Source organism: Pseudopodoces humilis, chromosome 9 (genome assembly GCF_049639895.1).
Source record: "Pseudopodoces humilis isolate 2021_Gansu_Grassland_sample_001 chromosome 9, ASM4963989v1, whole genome shotgun sequence".
NCBI lineage: Eukaryota > Metazoa > Chordata > Aves > Passeriformes > Paridae > Pseudopodoces > Pseudopodoces humilis.
This window is the reverse complement of record NC_142208.1, coordinates 24,411,094-24,431,678: the sequence shown is the minus strand read 5'-3', so window position 1 is coordinate 24,431,678 and position 20,585 is coordinate 24,411,094. Positions and strand designations below refer to the sequence as shown.

The 20,585-nt window shown below is 44.3% G+C and overlaps 1 protein-coding gene across 6 annotated transcripts in view; it reads left to right on the top strand.

Annotated features, from left to right (window-relative positions):
- Positions 1-20,585, top strand: part of SH3PXD2A (SH3 and PX domains 2A) — a 247,803-nt gene that overhangs the window by 142,459 nt on the left and 84,759 nt on the right. For 5 of the 6 annotated variants that reach the window (XM_088059689.1, XM_088059690.1, XM_088059688.1 and 2 more), the window contains one exon: positions 10,206-10,234. In XM_088059689.1, the coding sequence (XP_087915815.1) occupies positions 10,206-10,234 (29 nt within the window). Of the gene's footprint in view, positions 1-10,066; positions 10,235-20,585 lie in introns of those variants that run through there. The other variant, XM_014250099.2, reaches the window with a different exon arrangement.

The window sequence follows — 20,585 nt, the reverse complement described above, 5'->3', positions numbered from 1 at the left end:
AGATGCATTTATTAGCTGTGTTTTGGAGTTTTACAGTGGCTGAAAAAGCTCAGTTGGAAGGATAGTGATTAGAGAAATTTCCTAGAGTTCATGAATTTGCAGTAGATCTTACATGCCATGATTTATGTCTCTTGACTAGTAAATTAAGGAACCTGATGACTTGACAGATATTTCCATGTGTTGCTATGTAGAAACAGGCAGAAAACAATTCCAAGTAATATAAAATTGGTGTCTTATAGGGAACTACACTGTTTAGTATGCTGGAAAGACATTTGATGTTGCAAGACAGTTAACTGAGGACATGCTGCTGAGGCACATTTGGGACGGAGCCTTGCTTTAATCTCCCTACTCTAACTGAAGGAAATGTAAAGAGGAAAGGAAAAACTATAGTCACCAGATGAAGTCAGAGTTCATACTGTGGGCTTGATCTTGTCTTCCCACATGCATCATGAGTTTTTGCCTCTCTTGTAAAAAAATATAAAAATTTACCATTCTTAGGGCCATATGTGCAACAGATGATTTTAAAAAGTCAGGGGAGAGATTTCCCACTAAAAGGGGATGTAAAACTAGGTAGGGCAATAGGGTATTTAGCAGTGCAAAGTAAGTACAGATGCAATAGCCATCTGCTGTCTGTGCACACTGCAGTCTTAATCTTCCAGGTCCTACTGCCCTTGGATGTGTAGCAGGAGCAGCAAGACAGAGAAGTTCAAGCATCATGTTGCTGAAAAGCCAGTTGAGTACACAGAAGTGCTACACACCAGAACACCACCACCAGAAAAAAAAATGCAAAAGTGTCCAATACCAAGCATCTGGCACATTCTCCTTTGTACTGGGAGCCCAGAGATCTAGCAGGGCTGTGGCCATGTTTGGAAATGCCTGTAAATAATTTCTTATTTTTCCAAGTTAGAGACTTAAAAATGCTAGTGACATCCTGGGATTTCCCTGTGTTATCCTCCAGCATGAGAGCTGCTGCCAGCGCTTGCACCACACACTGGGATGGGCTGTGAGGAATCCCAGGGAGCAATGAGGAAACACACAGTGGGGTGTGAGGCTGCTATGGGGCAAAGGAGTGTTCATAGCAGGCTGTGAGCGGGTATCCTCATGTCTTGGGCAGTCAGAAGGAAAAAGGCAGACAGGAAATTCTTCTGCTTTGTCTTCCTGTGAAAGGGTCCTGGTCCTGTGGGTCTTCCAAGCTTGATGTCAGCAGCCCTGATTCATCATCAGGAGTTGTATTCACAGGTGGGATGTGGTGCATGAGGATTGAGGGAAATTGCATGTCCCAAGGGTTTTCTCTCAAGAGCAGGAGGAAGACAGCCCAAACCACAGTTGTTTGGGTCACTTTTCCTTTCTCAGGCCTCTCTGCCCAAGATGAAGAGTGTGAAGAATTGGGAATGTCTTTGCTCAGCAACCCCATCAGCAAAGCAGCAACAGCTGTAGCACTTACACCACTGGCCACAGGCACTTCGCAGTGGCTCCTACTGGCATCTGTCCACTGGTCTGAAGAGACCCGCTCCAACCTATGCCCAGGGCTTGTTGGATGCCACAGGCAGGTCAGGTCAAGCCATCAAAACTTCTGGGCTGCTTTGCACCCCTGACTGGCTGCATGAGCTTGCTTAGTCACCCTTTCTATATTTCTCACCTCTAAATGTGATGAGGTAACTCACTCCTAATGAATGAACACCTAATTTTACTACCTAGTCATCAATATGTTTCATATGCTCTCTATTAAAGAATTGCATGCTTGTTTCCTTGAATATCTGCTGGAAACAGCTTAGGTATACAGCTTAAACAAGGGAATCTCAGTGGCCTTTACAAAAAAAAAAATATAGGTTGCCTCTTTAAGTACTGGATGCACATATGGGAGAATTTGGGATGATGAAGTATTCACTCAGATTGCTGGTTTCCGCTGCATTGAAGTCAGAGACATTGAAGGCACTACAGCATTTATAACTGATTTCCTGAACACTGTAGCAAATAGAGATGAGAGCCCTTTTCTTGTAGCTCACATGTGCAACAGAAATCACTTAGCTAACATAAATCAGGACTAAATTGCTTTTAAAGGCTCACAAAACATTTCTGAAAGAGACAGGATGAGGAAACCATTTGCCACAGTAGAGTATGTCCCCATGATGAGTCCTATTAAAGCTTGATCAAAGAGCCTTATTGGCTTTTCATTAGAGCCTGGTTATGTACAGTTGAAATTCAGCAGTGATTTCAACAGAATAGGAACAGAAATGTGCACAGGAGGTAAATTTAAGCAGTATTCTAGACCATCAAAGTACGTGATTAAGGACAATTTAATGTGCTGAGTAATGCAGTGTGATTTGGATGTAATTTATCCTAATCCAGTCTGATCTTTTACAGGAGAATATATTATGCGGCCACAATTAGGTGAGACCTGGGCCCCATCTGGCCTCCTGTCTCCTACAGTGGCTTACAGCCAATACAAGAAACAAAGCAAATACAGAGTGAACTTCCCTTGTGTATCCTCTCTGTTTCTGGCATTCAGCCACTATGGGACTCTTCAGGTCAAAACATCCAGAGCATGGAGTACAATAGCCACTGTTTATTCTTGTTCATGAATTTATCTCATTGCTTTTTGAACCCATGCCTGGTTTTGGTGATTACAAAGTCTAACACCAGTGAGTACCATGATTCAGCTGTGTTACATGCAAAAGCTCTTCTCTTACTTTGATTTAAACTGCTGTGCTCCAACTATTTTTCCTGGTGCAGTGATTCAGGGGCAAAAGCCTTTTTGGACAAGCTGTGTCTGGAGCTGGGACTGAAATTTTGTAGTCTGTCACTTGGGAGTTTTCTCCTCTTCCTTCCCTCTCTCCATTTCCAAGGACTTTCTGGGATGAGCATTTTGGGGGTGACATTGGTGATTCCATACATGCTGTGGTGGAGGTGATGGTATCCTGCCTCTCATGAGCAGGCACAACCTGGAGGGCCATGGGTGATATCTCCTTTTGGGGAGGCCATCCACAGGGAGGAGGGAGATGGAGGAGACAGTGGCCAGGCACTGCACATGCAGCTCTGGGCACAGTTAGTCTGAAACAGCAGATGTCTCCAGAGAGGGACAGCAGTGGGACTGCTTGGGCTGCAGTTTAGAAACCCAAATGGACAATGTGCTTGCTAACCAGAGGTTGGACACACATCTACAGAAATGAGAATTTGAGGCACCCACCCTCAAATCAGGGAGGGCTCAAGAAAATGAAGTAAAGATCCAAAAACTGTGCAGACTTCTTAAGCTCTTAATCAGATTCATATGATGTATATGCAACCTCATTAGCCCGACTAGTTTATAAGGTACATTTGAATTTATGACTCTGGTACTCAATTTGTAACTGTGATTAGATGCATCTTTTAAACGTGTTGTATCTGACTGTAGCTGTTTGTAATAAAATTCGCAAGTGAAGGGCACAACTGGAAAACCTCCACATGAGAATGATTAATTTTTATTAACTTGTTTTTATCACTCAGCATTTATGCTATAAAGGCTATAATAAAGTGACACATGCTTTGTCATTTTAAGACAGAGATAAATTTGGTCTCCCCACAAGGGACAAGCAGTGTCAGTTTAGAAGAGGTAAAGAACACCTCCACCCAGAGTTTATTTTGCTAAGGAAAATACGTTTTTCTGTCTTGTGGAGAAATTTGCCTTCTGTAAGAATAAACAAGGTAAACCAGAAACAGATGAGGATGTGACTCTTAGGCAAGACCTTGTTTTTATACTTCTTTCCAGGAAAAACTTGCTATAAACATTTGTGTTGTCTTTTTTGAGGCTGCTGAGGCCTTGCAGAAGAGGATCACATGGCGTTAGCTCATTGCTCCAGTGTTCTGCAGCTCCCAGCCTGTGCCGAGCCATCTCTCCCTGGTGCCGGAGAGGCTGGGCTTTGCTGTCAGAGCGCCCTGCCCTGTATCTCACAGCCTGGTGAAATGCTGAATGTGCATTTTCAAAGTTCCGTCTTCCTCCAGGAGGATAATTTCATCATAAAAATATAATTGTGAAAAATGCAAGAGGCTAATTCTGCATTTCTTTAGCCTGAGCCAAATAGTAAAGTTGCTCTCTGGAGCCAAGCAATCAACTTCAGTGCTGAGGAATCTTGGGACAGAAATCTATGACATTTCTTACTCATTTAGGGAAGGGGTTGGGTGCCTCAAACCCATCTCTTGTCCTTTTAAGACCCATTCTGCATAAAGAAAGAAATGGTGCCTGCTGCTCTCAAACACAATGTGTCCATGTGAGGCTGAGATGGCCCATGGGGATGTCACTTGTCGTGGAGCTGTCTGAATCCCCTGCACCTTGGACTTGGTGGCAGAGCTCAAGTTGTGCTATGTAGGGTTAATCTCCAGAATGAATGCAGAACATAGGATACTGCCTTTCCTTGTCCTGCATCTCTGCCTCATGATAGAAATCCATGGATTCAGGTATGGGGAACATTGCTGGAGAGGAGACAGTGTCCATCTCCTTCCAACCTTGGCCTTTCCATGCAAGCTAAGGTTACTGGTATAAGAGAGCTCTCTTCTGCATTTAACAAAATTAATAAATAAATTTTCCAGCATTGTGCTTGGAGTTTCACAGGGAGAACTTTGTTTGCCTTTTACATTGCTGGATTAAAGCAAGCTGTCAGAAGTCACTAAAGCACTAAATCAGGATATCCAGCTGGGTCCTGGTGAGCCAAACTGGGCCACCTTTGTTATGGAATGCAGAGAAAATCACTGCAGCCTAAGCAGAAGTATTTAGTACATAAGCTTGGTCTGTTTGCTCTGTGTCTGTTGTTTGTTTTGCTGTGAAGACAACAGAAGGGTGACAGGAAGGCAAAATCCTCTCTTTTGTTTTGTTCCTGTTCTTCCTAGGATGTGATTGCACAACAGTGGTTTACCCTTCTTAGCAGCAGCAGAGGCCATGTCCAGCTAGTGAGAAATGCTTGGGTTTGAAGTCAGGACGACAGATTTTCTTCTTGCCCCACAAGTCCCTTTTGCTCACAGCAAGGAATTCTGGAGTCTCGGGAACACCACAATGGGGCCCTTTCTCACAGGGCTGGAAAGCTCGACCTCTACTCAGAAAGGACAGATTCATGTTGGAGAGGGTTCCACAATGCAACGATTTATATCAGGAAATGAACAGAATACTTTCTAAAAAAAAAAAAGATGAAGAAGGAAAAAAGCCTTCATCTGTTTCTTTGGCTAAGGGAAGAGATCAGCTGTTGTTTCATGATATCAGAGGATGGAACACTGGAGGGGGAAAAATGTATAGCTGTGTGCATCCATGTGTTTGAGTTTCTCTTCCCAATGCATAGCATACAGAGTTAATTTTCCTTAATTACGTGTCATATGGGTCTCAGAGCTTAGTGGGAATGGAGATGCCTTCATGCACGTTTCAGCTTTTGCACTCTGTGAGTACCATGAGTATGAATTTCAACCCTGCATTCTACATATAGCTCCTCTGTGTTTGGATAATATTAAGGTGTCAGGTGCTCCTCAAACCACAGTCCTTGGTGACAGGCAGGTGTCAGTTCTTGGTCACATTTGGTTTTGTGCCTTGTCTCAAATCAAAAATGTCAGTCTGACTGTTGAGGAAAATCAGGGGAGTTTCAAGATGCAAATGTATTCTCAAGGCTCAAGTTTCTGTGCACATAAAGAGTAGTGGCAAAGTGTTTTTGTAGTGGTTTACTTTAAAAATAGTGTCTTAAAAATAGTGTCATTAGCAGTGCTAAGAAAAGTAGTTTGTGAAAAAGCAGTCTTCATTACTGACTGCAAACTTAAGTCTTGGGAAGGAGAGGGTAGACTTCCTTGTAAAAATATTTCTGTGCTTTTAATCTGCCTGGCAAATAATTGGTGATTAAATGATAATCTGAATTGTTTGTTTGAAGCATCAAATATTGCCACCACAGTCTGCCCACACCACTAGAGCCTTTTAGGAATTGAGGAGCCTGGGAACATAAATGACTACAATGTATTTAAACATGAATTAACAAAAGCCAACAAATACAGAACCATTTAAATTTATGTATTAAAATACTCTCGAGGATACAGGCTGACCTGCATTATTCAGGGTTTGTCACTGTCTCATCTTTGGACAGCAAACACTGAGAAAGAGACAGAAAGATGATTTACTCCCTTTAGCTTCTGTCTTGTCTGCTGCAATGTCTGCTGTGCAGCTCCCCCAGCCGTGCTGCTCCATGGGTCTGACAGCTCCTCATGCTTTGCAGGCACTGTTTTCTCTCATAGCTGAAACTCACGGTTGTCTGAAATCTTTGCTAAATGAGTTGAAGCCAAGCCTTGCTTTACTGACAGGCAGAGGCTCCAGGCTGAAGTGTGACGTATCTGGGAAAAGAGGAATCCCAGAGAGTGAACTTTCTGGGTCTGCTGTCCCACAGCAAGGGGGAAAGGTTTTCAAAAGAGCCTTTTCACCACAGGTCCCACAGGGATGAGGTCCCCTGACCTGAACCCATCACTTCCAAGGGAAGCTAGTCCTGCAGGAGGCTTCTGCAGACTTGCCAGATCTCCACAGGCAATGCAGGAGAAACCCTCTGGAACAGATATAAATCAAAGTGAATTAGAAAATAGGCACAATTTGTCACCAATGCACCTAATCACCTCCACTTGGAACACTTCCTACTCTCTATTGAACAAATGTCAGGATACTCACTTTTTAAACAACTTTCCGATTGTGCCACTGTTTGTGTGTATCTGTATGGATGCTGAAAGCAGACAGGGAGCACAGAGCCTGTGTGACACTAAGTCACAGGCTTCTCATTCTGGCCTGAGAAAGCATAAGAAAAAATCCAAGCAGTCCTTGGCAAAGGACAACAATCTTTGCAGGTGTTGTTTAGGGAAACAGTCAAGGGGTGGTGTCCCACTTAACCAATGCTGGTGATGTGTTGCTTTAATGACCAATGAGAGTTTTACCTCTCAGACCTTCTTGAACATGTGTATAAAAGAAGATTAAGAGTAATAAACTTAGCTGTCTTGGACAATGCAGCTAAGTCAGTGTCGTACTCCTCGCCATTCCTAATATAGTGCCACATGTCTGTATGTATTTAGATAGATCAAAACACATGTACACACATATCAATGTTTATTAACTCTCAGTGAATACAGCAGCAAAGTCAGTCCCTAAAGTGTGCCATAAAACTTTTCCATAACTTTGCTAATACAAGCTTCATATTTAAATTAGATTACAAGTGACATATTAATTTAACATAAGATATTTTTATGATTCAGAAATTTCCAGACTGACTGTGGATAGTTTAATGTACTAACAAGGCAGTCAGCTTTATAGCAATGTTCATGGTCTTCCTTTAAAATTCATTGCTAGATTTCAAATTAGTACTATTATCCTGGAGTAATGCTGATGAGAAATGAGATCCAATTTCTCTCTCCTTTGTCATTGAAGAAGAGTGTATCCAGCTTGTGTGACGTGCTTGACACCAACGATGTTTTAATATCATTAGCAGCAGGAAGTATTTTCCTTGCCAGTAATGAGGCTCAGCATCAGCTAAAGGTGATGCCCCACAGGAAGACTTTAAACAAAATTGCTCGATTCTAATTTAAAAAAGGCTAGAAATATGCTATTTTTGGGTAGGGTGTTTGTTCGGTGTGGAGTGATCCTGGATAATGAAGAAGGGACCTGCCAGAGCTACTTTTAGTTCCACCCGCTGCTTTTATTATTATTCTTCCAGCTACAATTGGCAGTGGAGTTAGGATGGTGGTGACTGTTCTCATCTAGAAATGGAAGAAGAATGGAAATATATGTGTGTTTAAAGATGAAAAGATAAAAAGAGCAAGAGCTGAAAAGAAAGTGAGCTTCCCTATGTAGCTGCAGATACGGCATTGATTGTACCTTTCCTTGGAAGAGTTTTTCTTCTGCAAGATCACATTTTTTGTCTGATCTAAGGGCTAACAGTGTGCCAGGTGCAGTCTGAGTTGCAGGAGATCAGAGTTTCTGCTTGGAAATTGCTACAGCTAAGAGAATCCATTAAATAATTTCCTTTATTGGTTTGGAGACAGAAACCAATACTACAGCCTCACACTAATGCTTCACTAGAAACAGTGAGACTGAGAGGTATTAACCTTATATATCATCACTTGGGAGAGGGAAGATACATCAATGAATCATATGCAGAATAACAAGACATCAAAACATTAAACATGGAGTCGGGCAGGGCTCCTTGCTGCTGCTGCTATTGCAAAGCACCAACACAGGCTTTCTTCATTAGCAGAAAAGAGGTGAGGAATATGTACACAGAGAGTACTTTACACAGCCAGAGAGATTATTTGCTGTATCTCCTTTGCTTTCTATTTTTTTATTTTTTTCTGTCCTTGTTGGGAAGAACAAGTTTTGGATTTCAGAGTTTCACTGTGGAGATGAAGCTTTCATTTCAAGATTCGTTTTATTTGATACTGCTTTCCTCTGACTAAATGAGTGAAATGTGGGTGTACAAAAAAGTAACAAGACAGGGAGACATGGGGTACCCGGGTTTTTTCAGGAACTCCAAAATCAGAACCCAATTAAAGTTGACTTTCAAACTCACAGAAAGACAAATGAAAGGAGGAAAACTAGCCCCACAGGTTGACTGTTTTTTTTTTTCATTAAGCCTTGTGAATTGGGTGGTTGTAGTGATGCAAATAACTATTTTATAATGACAAATTTCTTCTAATTAACTATGTCAATCAATCATTACCTCATTTCTAATCATGTGAATTGAGTTCTGCATGCCAGGAGAGCTGTATTGACAGCTCCAAAAAGCTCCAGACTGGCATGGGAGCCAAGCTGGGATAGAGGACTACATTTTGGGGACTGTACCATCCCTGGCTTGCTCTGGGGGATTTCTGTTTCAGGCACCATATATCAGGAATTATGTTTGCATATGATATCACTCTGTAGAAGAAGCAACTTATTCATGAGCAGTAGCATCATCACATCAAATACAGCTGCAGATATGGCTGAGAAAATAACCATTTAATTGAAGTGGAAATTACAATTCAAAGAGGGTGCAAAAAGTTCCCAGTCATTGGTTGCTGGAAGCAAATCCTAGACATGTAAGGTATGGGGTGCACACAAAATTCTGGGAGAAACAGAACTTACAGGTAGACATAAGTCTGCCTCAAGACATGTCTTGTTTCTTCAGCTGAGCCTCCAAACTCTTTCTAAAAAAACAGTTTGGGATAATCCCTCTGGAGGATGGATCAAGGTGCAGGAGACAAAACCCCACTTTTGACAGCCCAGCCCCCCGAAAGGCAGAGGCTACTGCCTGCCCCTCTGGTGGGATTCCTGCCAAAAGAACCTGCCATGGGTGATTTTACCAACATCACCACTGCCATGTGTGGGGTGCACTGTTCCTGCAGGGTGATGCTGCCCCTGCCCAGGCTGTCCCTGCCGGGCTCCCTCCTGTGCAGACCATGCCAGGGCTGGGTATGACATGCTCCGGAGAGCACCGGGGGGAAGCACAGCCATAAGGCAAGTATTTTTGTTCTCAGTTTTGCTTATCCCGAATCAGTTCTTGCAGCTCCCTTCTGTAATTTCTTCCCCTCCCATAGCAGCTGTCTGGGGTTTCAGCTGTTCCACATGAGAAGAGGTACCAGCACCCTTTAAATCACTATGGAAAAGTAAGGGTGCGTGTTCTATACTGCAAGAAAAAAGAAAGGACAAAGTTTTGGATTTGTTTGGTTTTTTGGTTTTTTTCCTTGTGTTTTCCAAGTGCTTGTCAGAGATAACTAGGAGAGGACTGGGGGTTATTCACAAATTAATTAGCCTCGCTACTGCCAGCCACGCCAGCTCAGCCTGGAGCAGCCGCATCCCTGCAGCAAACAGTTCATATTCCCGTTCCTCTCCGGAGGGACGTTAAGGGTTAATCCAGTAGCTGTGCATTTAATAGCACAGTTTAAGGGGAAAAAAAATGACACCCCTCTCCCCTGCCTTGCTGGCTGTGGATGGTTCGCTCTGCCTGGCTGGTCACATGCTGCCGAGCCCCCGGTGCTGCAGCAGCCCCAGCTGGTGCTGCTGATGGGCCGGGGCTGCCCGGGACGCCCCCGGCCCCCGCCCGGCCGTGCCCGGCCGCCCTCACCTCCGCTTTAAGGGAGGGAGGGAGGGCGCAGCACGAGCCCTTGAGCATATGGGTGGAAATTTGGGAGGCACCCATTCTCTCACCACCGTTCCCAGCTCTAACCATGTCTATTTGTTGTTGTCTTTTTTTCAGGGATTATGGATCTTCGAAGAGAAAATCAGGTAAGACACCAGGCTTTTTTTATGTACTGCATGATTCTAGAGAGGACCTTACCCCCTGCTTTTCCCCTTCTGTTTATCTTGTGTGGCATTAAATTGTGCAGCAGTTTAACTTTTTATTGCTGAATCCTGCTGGAGATAAGCTTCAGTTTCTTTCCTTGGCACTGGATAGAAGAAACCCACTCACTTTATATAGTATTTCAGTTAAAATGACTGCTCTTCTCTGACTGTATTTATACAGCTCTGAGTCCAATGTGAGATGATAATTACGTTACATTTCTTTCACTTTCATTGCAAATGGTCAAAATGCAGAGTCAGAGTTGGGGTTCTTTTCTGGATATTTTTCTGTGCTGGTTTGAATCTTTTATCATGCCTTTCCAAAAGACTCTGGTGAGGCTTCTGATGCAAAATGTTCTCAGTGCTTGTGTCTGGGTTTGGGTTGCCTCAAAGGCTGTAGCTCAGTGTTTTATTCTTAAAATCCTGGGTTGAAATGTCCTATAAAACCCTGATTTGAAACGATATAGATCAAATTTTTCCCCTCCCCGTGTAGCTCTTAGTGATTTTTACAGATGTGTTCTCAATAGGGGTGTGTAATTATGGGCCTCTGGGTTTGGCTGCTCTGAGCTGGATGTGTCAGGGCTTTCTATTTTTTTTTATTTTTTTATTTTTTTCCCCCTAAGCAGCATTGAGCACCTGCAACTCTCATTGACTTTGTTTAGAACCTTGGATGCTTCAAATTGTGTTCAGGGCATCCAGAGGGAACCCTTTAAAACCAATACTGACTCCTGGAAAACTCTGGCCTATGTGCAGGGAGGGGAAGATTTTTTTTTTCTTCCTGCTTTTTAAGATTATAAAGGAACATTACAGTGGCTTAGTCTCTGAGAGGGAAGGGAAAATGAATGCAACATACTGGACTTCAATGAATATCACTGCCTAGATTGATTTGTTGGTTAATTATGAGGGCTTTTAAGCTGCCATCCTGTAATAAGCTAAGTAATGCACTAAAGAGGAGCTGTTGCTTAACCCCAGTGACCTGTGTATCAATTGGCAGCTGCCTTTGCAGGCCAATACTTTTGGTACCTTTCCTTGAATTTCCCTGAGGTGGGGTGTGGTAATGAAGAAGCAAGCATGGTACAAGGTGCTGGGCCCACAAATAAATTAGGGCATGCTTGGTCTTCTTAATTGCCTGCAAAGCTTCTGTCTGGGTTACACTTCTAGGACTTCTTAAATGTAATATTAAGGAAAGTGTTTGTTCACAACAGCCTGTGAATTAAATTGTCAGCAGCACCTTCTCTAGAGGAGCTGACCATAAATTAAGAGGTCCAAGTGACTTGGTAGAAGGCAGAGCTGACTGTGGGAGTTCCTGGCCCAGTGCCACATCCTGAGTACTGGGGGATTTTGGGCCATGTAAAAATTTTTGAAAAACGCTGCTGAAGTCTCTGGGGCAACCTGATTTAGCACTGACCTGGAGCAGCATTAGGAGACACCGAGAGATCTGGGCTCAGTGCACCAGTTTACATGAAAGAGTATTGCAATTCATGCGCAAGAGATGTGAGGAGCTGCTTTGGGAGTGGAAGGAAAGTGCTGTCTCTCCATTCCTGTGGCTCTTAGGGGCAGGTTGGAGCTGATCTGCCATGACATCATGAGAAAAGCAATTGAGTCAGTGTAGCTGAGATACCATTTGTGGATGCTCTCCCCTGCTGGACTCTTTGGCACCCTGCCCTGAGAACCCCAAATGACATGGTCATTCATCCCTGCGAGGGACGCTCAGGTTGGGCTCCCTCCTTTGGCTGTCCCAGCTCCTCATGCTGCCAGATCTCCTTTCAGGATTTCTTCAGAACTTTTTGGTACTGGGCTGTTTGTGAAGCCAGGGCTTGGAAACAGTGGAGCTGAGGGATGCTCTTTCTCCACTTACCCATACAAAGAGGAATGTGAAGCAGCACTGTGAACAAATTGAGCTGCATAAAGGGACTCTGTTCTTGGCCATCTTCTTGCTTGATTTTAGAACGGCAGAGGAATGCTTCCTTCTGTTTGGAGCTTGATGTTGTGGGAGTGTGCACGCAATGAGCAAAGGAATATGCCAAGAATATGCCAAGGGAGTCACCAGTTACAGCCTGTAACAAAGACCAGCTTTATGACAGTTGAAAAAGGGATGGGGTAAATAAGCATAGATTTTCAGGATTGCTGTGATGGTCTTTTAAGATAATTAATAGGTTTGAAACGCAGTTTCTTCCACAGGTGCAGATCATAGAACTACTGCATCTTTAAACAACAGACAAATAGGCATTTTTAAATGCAAGCACTTCCCAACGAATGAGACCTTATGAGCATCTTGTTGTCTTAACCAAAGATGTGCTGGGAGGAGGCTGTTGGGTGTGAGCACAGCTGTCCCACACTGTCCAGCAGGAATCCCACAGCTGCTGTGTCTCAGGCATGTGCAGGCATGGCCGATTGCAGAAACATTTGGAGAACGCCTCAGACAGCCAATGTCCCCTCTACCCTGACCTCTGCCTTGCCAGAGTGAGTGTCTAGCTAGTCCTCTGCTCACCCCTTAGAGCTGGGAGAAGCTGGATGAGTTCAGAGTGTAACAGGAGTTATGGAAACATTTACTGCTGCAGTTGATGCTGGTTGTAAACATTTGAGACCTTCTGAACCAAATGCAATAGCGTGGCACGTCCTTAGCTAAACAAAAGGGAGTCTTGTGCCGATCTGGGGCATCTCTGCTTGCCAGCCCTGAGCCAGGCTTCCTCTTGTGCAAAGGGCTGTGTAAACATACAGCTCTTTGCTTGGATGTGATCTAATTATAAATTCTCTAACCTGCAGCCAGCTCAGAGGCCTGGCTTCACTGAGGCTCTGTGAAGGCACAGGTGTTTGCTGTGGCCTGAAATGCCCCACATACCTTGGACTTGGGGGACTTTTTTTGACATGCTGCAGATCTGCGCAGAAAGCTGCTTTCATGTTTCCAGGCAATTGAATTGTTGCTCTATGACCATCTGTCAGTGCTGGAGAGCCCTCAGTGCAACTGTGAGGAGTGGCTACCATGGGCATATTCTGTACATTTGTAACAAATGTCTTTTCTTGGTCCACCCAAAGACCCTCTACAGCAAAATGGAATGGAATTACTTTTCAAGCTCCAATTTGTCAATTGTATTAGCCAAGTAAACGGCTACTCATTTGTCACTCAAATTAGGCATTACTTCTATGCTGGCATCAATTGTGTGGTTTTTCTGTCCTCAAATCAAAATAAGGGTAGAAATGCTGCAAGTCTAGGAATGGATATTTGTATGGTACATTACGAGCCAGAGATTAGGTTAATCCATTCTGCAAACCCTACCAGCTCCCATCTGTGCATGGTGAACTAATTAACCCTTGAGATATCTGCTAATCCTGATGTGGCTTATAAAACCAGTTGGAGTATGTTTCTCCCCAAAGAGGTCATTGTGTCCCCCACCTCACAACCCCCTTGCTGGCTAGAGAAAGCTGCAGACTCCTGGAGTAAGATCTTGCCCTCTCCCCTTGCTGAGAATCTTTCTTGGTTCGTTTCATGCTAGTCAGATTCCAGTCATGAAGCTGAAGCAAGCATCTAGGACCTGGTGTTTGGTGGCAATAGGGAGCTGGTGTGGGCTTCACAACTTTTCTACACTGAGTCTCAATGCTCCTCAGCTACTGAGAGGATTCACTTTGCTAACTGTGAGGTCAGATCAGCACAAGAGGTGCTTTCAAAGTGATCTCTGCCACCTGCCTTGTAGGCGACCAAGCCCTTGTGATCATAGCTTTCCGAGTGCCTGGACAGGAGCACTGCTGGCCACCCCCTTCTGAAATCATAACCAAACTCCCCCTGCTCTGGGGGACTGCCCACCTTGCTATTGGGGGCATAGCTGGCTTTAAGCCATTGCTTGGTGGCATCATCTGGCACCTTGCTGCTATGCTGTAGGGTGCTCCTCCAAGTGAAGGGGAATAAGCTTTAATAATACAGAATTTATGACTCCATCAGCCCTGCAGTGCTTCCTTTCCCTCATGGTTCAGATCCTGTCTGCATCGAGCTGGCTGTGCTTTGGCTGAGTCTGGCAGCTGAAGTCGATTTAAATGGTAATTGAGCACTTAGAATATTAAGCTAATGATTTGGTTCAAGGCACTGTTGCCTCAGGATGCTGACGAGGCTTCCTTGAATGAGTAAACCATCTTTCAGCTGGGTTTCCCTGTCCGGTTTTTGGACTAGCCAGATTATGGCTACACACAGCCAACAATCACTGCTTTCTTTCCCTCCTGTAATCTAAAACTAGGAAGGATATATCTGCTGGCAAGTAAATAAAAACTTCAGAGTCCATTGGAAGATACTGCACAAACTTTTTATAGAAACATCTGTAATGCTGTCTTTTCCCTCAACGGGGAAATTACGAAGCAGTGTTCAGAGTTTCAACAATGACAGAAGTGGGACCTCAGGCAAGGAACAAGCAGATTGTTGTAACAACACCAAGGGCCCTTGTGGCTGATCACTTTGTGGGATGATGCCTAGGAATTATGGGTGGAACTGATGGCCAAAGTTGCTTCATTGTCCTAATTCTTCATTACTGGAGAAACTTCCTTCCTCATGCGCTAAGGATGTGTGCTCTGTCAGCTTCAGGGAATTGCCTTAATTGCTTTTTTGGGGATAGGTTTTTTCTGCTTCCTTCCCTACCAAGGGAAATGGCTCAACTTGTGGCTTTTTCTGTCCTTACAGCTGAGCTGTGCTCATCACTTCAGAGCTTAATCTTTCTGATCCTGTCACACTGCATGTGTCTAGCCTGCACTTAGAGTTCCATGGCATGTCTTGCTCTCTTCTTTTTCCTTTTTATAAATTAGCTTTATTTTCTTGATTTAGTCTGAGCTGCCTCCTTTAAGACAATGTGGAGAAAATGAATAGTGTGTGCCATCCCTTTTTTGCTTAATCATTCAACAGGATCACAAATGTGAGAGCCCCCAGCTGGGCCAGCAGGGCTGTGTGGCTGGAGCTGGTTTTACCTGGTGCAGGATTGAGGTGGTGACCCTGGGAACAAAGCTTAGTTGATGCAACAGAGTGTAAAGGTCTCTGCCAGCTCCCCAGGCCTGTGGCAAGCATTTAGCTACACTTAGGTGCAGGGTGAGAAGGGAATGTACAGCCTCCAGGCCTGGCAGGTGTTTTGTAATATTTGTGGGAAATGGCTGCAGTAGAGGGAGAAGGAAGGACTGCTCCAAGAGACATAGTGCTGCCTTTCCTTTGCCTTAAGATTGCTGCAGTATTGATGGGATGTCATCTAGAGTGGCTTTTAGCATTAAACTTCTAGTATTAGAACTGGGGGCACACCTTAACTAATCCAGCTGACGGTGAAATCTGTCTTTTTTACCACCTCAGTCAGAAGAACTCTTAAGCCTTTTAAATGGGTTCTCAAAGAGGCCAGATCTAAGTGTGTTACTACAGAGGCTGAAATATCCAATTAACTACCATGGTCAATCCCAGCATGAGGCAATGCATCTTCTCTTAAGATGGCAGCAGATGCTGGTGGCTACCTGCCCCAAGCAGGAACATGGTCACTGCTTAGTGAATCTGAGCCTGGGTGGTAGCAACAAAGCTAGAATGTGGTTTTTAACTCAAATATTACTTTGAGTCATTCTGCTCTCATGTTGTTTGTCTCTGTCTCCCTATAGTCCCTCTGAAAGCTTTAGCTTGGAAGGTTTTTTGGGTTTTTTTTTTAAGGTGGTGAATAGGGATGCAAGTCTGTCCAAGCCCATGGCAAGGTCCCAGGAACATCTTAAATCATGTAACTTGGTGTCTTAATCCTTGTAAGAAATCTGTGGTATGACATGATCCCTGCAGACTGAGGCATGTGTTCTTGTTTGTATCCTGATGAATCACACGTGTGCACTGTGCTCCTTGCATTGTTTCCTACAATTAGGGCAGAAGTGATGGTGGACTGGCTCCTTGGTGCCATTTGGCCTGTTGAATGAGGACGGCTGGATGAGATAGCTTGCCAATCACTATTTTATAACTTCACTAGCATGTACTGACACGACTGCTCTTGATCAGAAATTGTGATCTGTTCCCTCATCATACGATTAACCTTCTTGGCTGTATGTACTAATTACTGCATGGAATTTAAAAACAGCAGATTCTGGCAGAACATTTTGGTTCTCACATAGCTGCTTTTTTATTATTATTATTTTTTATTTGTTCCTTTTCAGGAAGATAAAGGATTTAGTAATAAAAGAAGGATAGAGTGGACAAAAGCCATTAAGGGCCAAACAAACATTTTCATTTAATTACTGGGTATATACATCTTGGGCCTGGTTCTGGAAGAAGTTAGCAGTTAATGATCTCAATGTGCATCTTGAATTCAGTCATCAATGAAAGAGCTGCTTCTTCTCATGACTGAGAATTACTTTTCCTCAGGTAGTGAATTTGCTAACTTCTTAACAGTTTATTGGCTTTTTCTTGATGCAGTTATTCCCCAAAGATCTAATTTTCTTTCCTGATTTTTTTTTCAATGAGACTGTAAGTCTTTTTTTAAATAAGTTTTTTCATATGAAAAGTTTGAGGTTTTTTCCAAGGCAAGACTACTGCTCCTATGCTCAGGTACACTAGCAGAGAGAAGGACATGAGGAATAGCTGCTGCTAAGTCAGGCAGATTTCATGTCCTTGCATCTGTGTATGTGTGACCCAGTTCTGCATCTTCAGTCAAGATGTGAATCTGTCCACTCCCATCCCACGCTCCAAATCCAGTCAGTAGTATTCTGGCAGAAGGAAGCTGATCTCACACTTCTCCTTGTACACCATATTTTTAAAGTCACTGCTTAAGCTGAAGTGCTTTGGATTTCTGCCTGAGGCTACTGAAGAGCAGATAGGAGATGTTATTCTGCACTGCTTCAGTCTTCTGCTGACAGGATACGTGGCCCATTAGATGTACAGAATCACTGTCATCTTCTGGGTGGCCCATATGCTGGGGTGGGAGAAAGATGGGATAAAAGAGAAAGAGAGAGATGTTTGTATGTTGTGTGGGTTTTTTGTTTTGCTCCTTGGCTTTTAAACTGAAGTGTGGGGACAGGGTGCAGGGTTAGGGAAAAGAACATGTTTGTGTTCTTTGCCATTCCCAGTTCAGCATCAGTGCTGCAGAAAGCTCTGTGTCCAGGAGGGAGGCCAGGGAGACTGGGTGCAGGGAGGGCTGGAAAAATGAGGTGTGGCTTGAGCACAGCCATGGCAGAACAGCTTGAACCCTGGAAATGCCTCAGAGAGTCTTCAGCTGAGTGCAGAGAAAGCACTTGGTACCTTAGGGGATATAATGGCATTTCTCTTGGTTTCAAGGAATTCTCTGTTCTCCATCTGCTCCTGTTCTGCCTCCCTCTTCTGTCTGTTGGTGGCAGATGGTATTAATGCTGCCTGCGTGGGTTTTTTCTCTCTTGCACAGAGAGTACTGGTATTTTGATTTTGGCACACAGGATAAGGCAGGTGAGAAGTGTGTTTGGGAGCTGGAGCAGAGGGTGATGATCCTCAGCCACCACAGGAATCTGTGGTACAGATGGGTCTGGCTGGCTGAGTGGAGCAGATAAAATCTTCCCTGGGCATTTTGCATAGCTGTAGTCTCAGGCTGGTGAGCACTTGAATCTCTCTCCTGAGATTCTAGAAACCTGGCTGGAGAGTGTGTGTCCTTAGCCTGTTGGGAACACTCACCACTAAAATAGCACTCCCTAAATGTGTCCAGCTTTGTGAGTGGCTTCACAGCTGTCCCATTCTAGCTGGTCTGTGTCCAGGCTGTGTGACAGCACAAATCCTCTCTCCGCTTCACTCTGGATGGAGCGGCTCACCTGACCAGAAATGTCTGGAAGCATTACTTGCAGAGGTGTCCAGCAGGAGTTACAATGTATGCACTGATTATTGGCCCTCTCTGCCTGGACACGCCAGTGCTGCTGAGTGTTCTGTGCTTGGCAGCATGGCTGTTTCACAGGTGGGGCTTGACTCTTGCTCCATTTTTTGAGCCACACATGAATCCCAGCGTGTGTACATACCTGTGAGTTTCCAAGTGCAGTGTCTGGGGCTTTTCTGCCCTCCTCCCTGGCAGTGCTGGAGGCTGATTTTTTCCTCAGAGGGGTGATGCTCTCAGTTTGTACAGCTGTAAGTGTGGGTTAGCATTCAGATATTCTAGGCACTTCCCAGAAAAACTTGGAACTGGTACAAAACTGTATGTGCAGGGGCTGTACCACAGATCATGTGGGAAACAATCCCCACTTGCCATGTGGAAAGAGTTAACGTGAGCTATGGCTGCCAGAACAAAAACTAAGCAGTCCTGGATACTTCTGGCTCTGCGAATGGGATTAAAACGGGTTTTTACAGAAGTAAACAGAGTGGAAAATTAGGACTAAGTTTTCTTTGCATTTGTACTTTTATAAAGGATGAAGGACTGGATGAGGCTGTGAAAATGCAGCTGTGAGCGTGTCACTGTGCAGTTTGTCAAGCACACAATCCTCTGGCCCCACTCCTCTGTTCCAGCTCAGGAAAGGGCTCCCTGGTTGTGGATTTCTCCCCTGCAGGAGTGAGTTATCCAGATGATGAATTTCTGAGGCGTGCTCGAGTCACGTGAGAGCCAGATGTGAACATTTTCCAAGCAGTGTGTGTGGGTCTAGCATGCGCCAGGCTACGTGGCAAGTGGACGTGGTCTGAGTGCAGAGTGGTGGTGCCGGGGAGGCGAGGAGCCCAACAGTTCCCAGTGGGATCATTTCTGCCAGGGAAAGAGGAAGGTGCTGGCTGTGCTCATCACTGCAGCCCAGCACCTCTGCCTCCACCCCCCACTCTGACAGGCCCTCCCCAGGCTGTTCGTGATGAAGCTGAACTTGGTGAATAGGACTAAAATTAAAGGCCTTATTTAATGCCTGCTGCCAATCCTCTTAGACACTTTAGCTGGATTTGCATGTTTGATAAGCTACTAGTCAAATATTTTTTCAAGATACAGCCTTCTTGAACAGATGGCATGGGGAGTGGAGGTGATGTTCAGTTTCAAGTATATAGAAGAGGAGATATCTCTGCAAGGATGAGAGGTTTACTTTAAAATGCAGTCTCCTATGCAGGAAAAAATAATATATGTGTATTCTTTCAATGACTGTCTTAAAATACTTGCTTTAAAAGTGATGCATCCACATCCCACAGACATAAGAGCAAGGAAAACTTATTTAAGCTACCGTGGTGTGGGACAGCTGCTTGCCCAGAAATTGCAGTAACAAATGAATCTGTCATTGTGGTACCTAAGAACTTTAACGTCTGACCAGGCTCACACTAAGCCAGGCACTGGGCACAAACGTTGGTTTTGTTTAGGTCTTTCTGGAGCCTGGGGGGAGAAACATCAATGGCACAATTCAACAGGGTGCCCTGGGTTAGGACTGTGCAAGATAGTCAGAGAAATGGGAGGATGGCACAGAAAGGTTGCAAGTGTTTTGATCTGTTGTTCTCTGCCTAATTGAATGAATTAATTGTGTGAGCCAAGAATGCGTGGCAGTGGTTCTAGTTTGGATGAAGGCTCATCTGCATTTTTCCTCTGTCCAGACCTGTTGTAAAATTACACATAGACTCTGTATCAGAGTAATTCTCCAGTAAAAGTGCTTCCATTTCTGGGGGAGGTTAGCGGCACCAAGTATTTGTTTTCCTCCCCTAGTCTAGTACTGTTATATTTTAGTGTCTTTCCATTTAACTAAAGTGTCAAGCCCCAGCTGAAAGGGAAGAGAGGAGAGAAACCCAGAGACAGGCTGACAAAGGATGGCCAGTGGGTCTGGGGGATGGAGATTTTGGAGATGTTCATAAGGGTATGAGCATGGTGCACTGTCTGCAAATGGAAGCAGAAACAAACCCCACAGTTTTGAGGTTCCTCACTGAGCTTTCTGCTCTTGTCTGACCAACCTCATCTTGTCAGGAGGAGAAGGAGGTTGTTCCTCTGCTTGTCTGAAGAGTGCAGAAAGGAAGCAAGGAGGGGAAAAGTGAAGGGAAAATCACATCAAGAAGCACTGGACTGAGTATACTGAGCCTGGCTTTTGGCTCCTTTATCTGCTTGAGGCAGTAAGGTGTCTCACCTGAGCCCCCAGGACAACAACATAGTGCTTCACTTATACCAACTCCTTGGCAGGTTTGTCTTCCAAACTGTGAACTGAAATACAGGCTCAACTTCAGTTTTCTGTTCTGCCATATGTCATGAGCATTGCAGCTAACAAGGCTCTGGACCAATTCTAAAAAGTGGACACATCTAAGGAACAGTGTGGTCAGCCCACTTCTTGCTGACTTGTCAAATACCACTGTTGACATGAGAACATCCCCGTTCTTCAGAAGAAGCATTTACTTCCTCCAGCTCCAGTCTGAGGAATC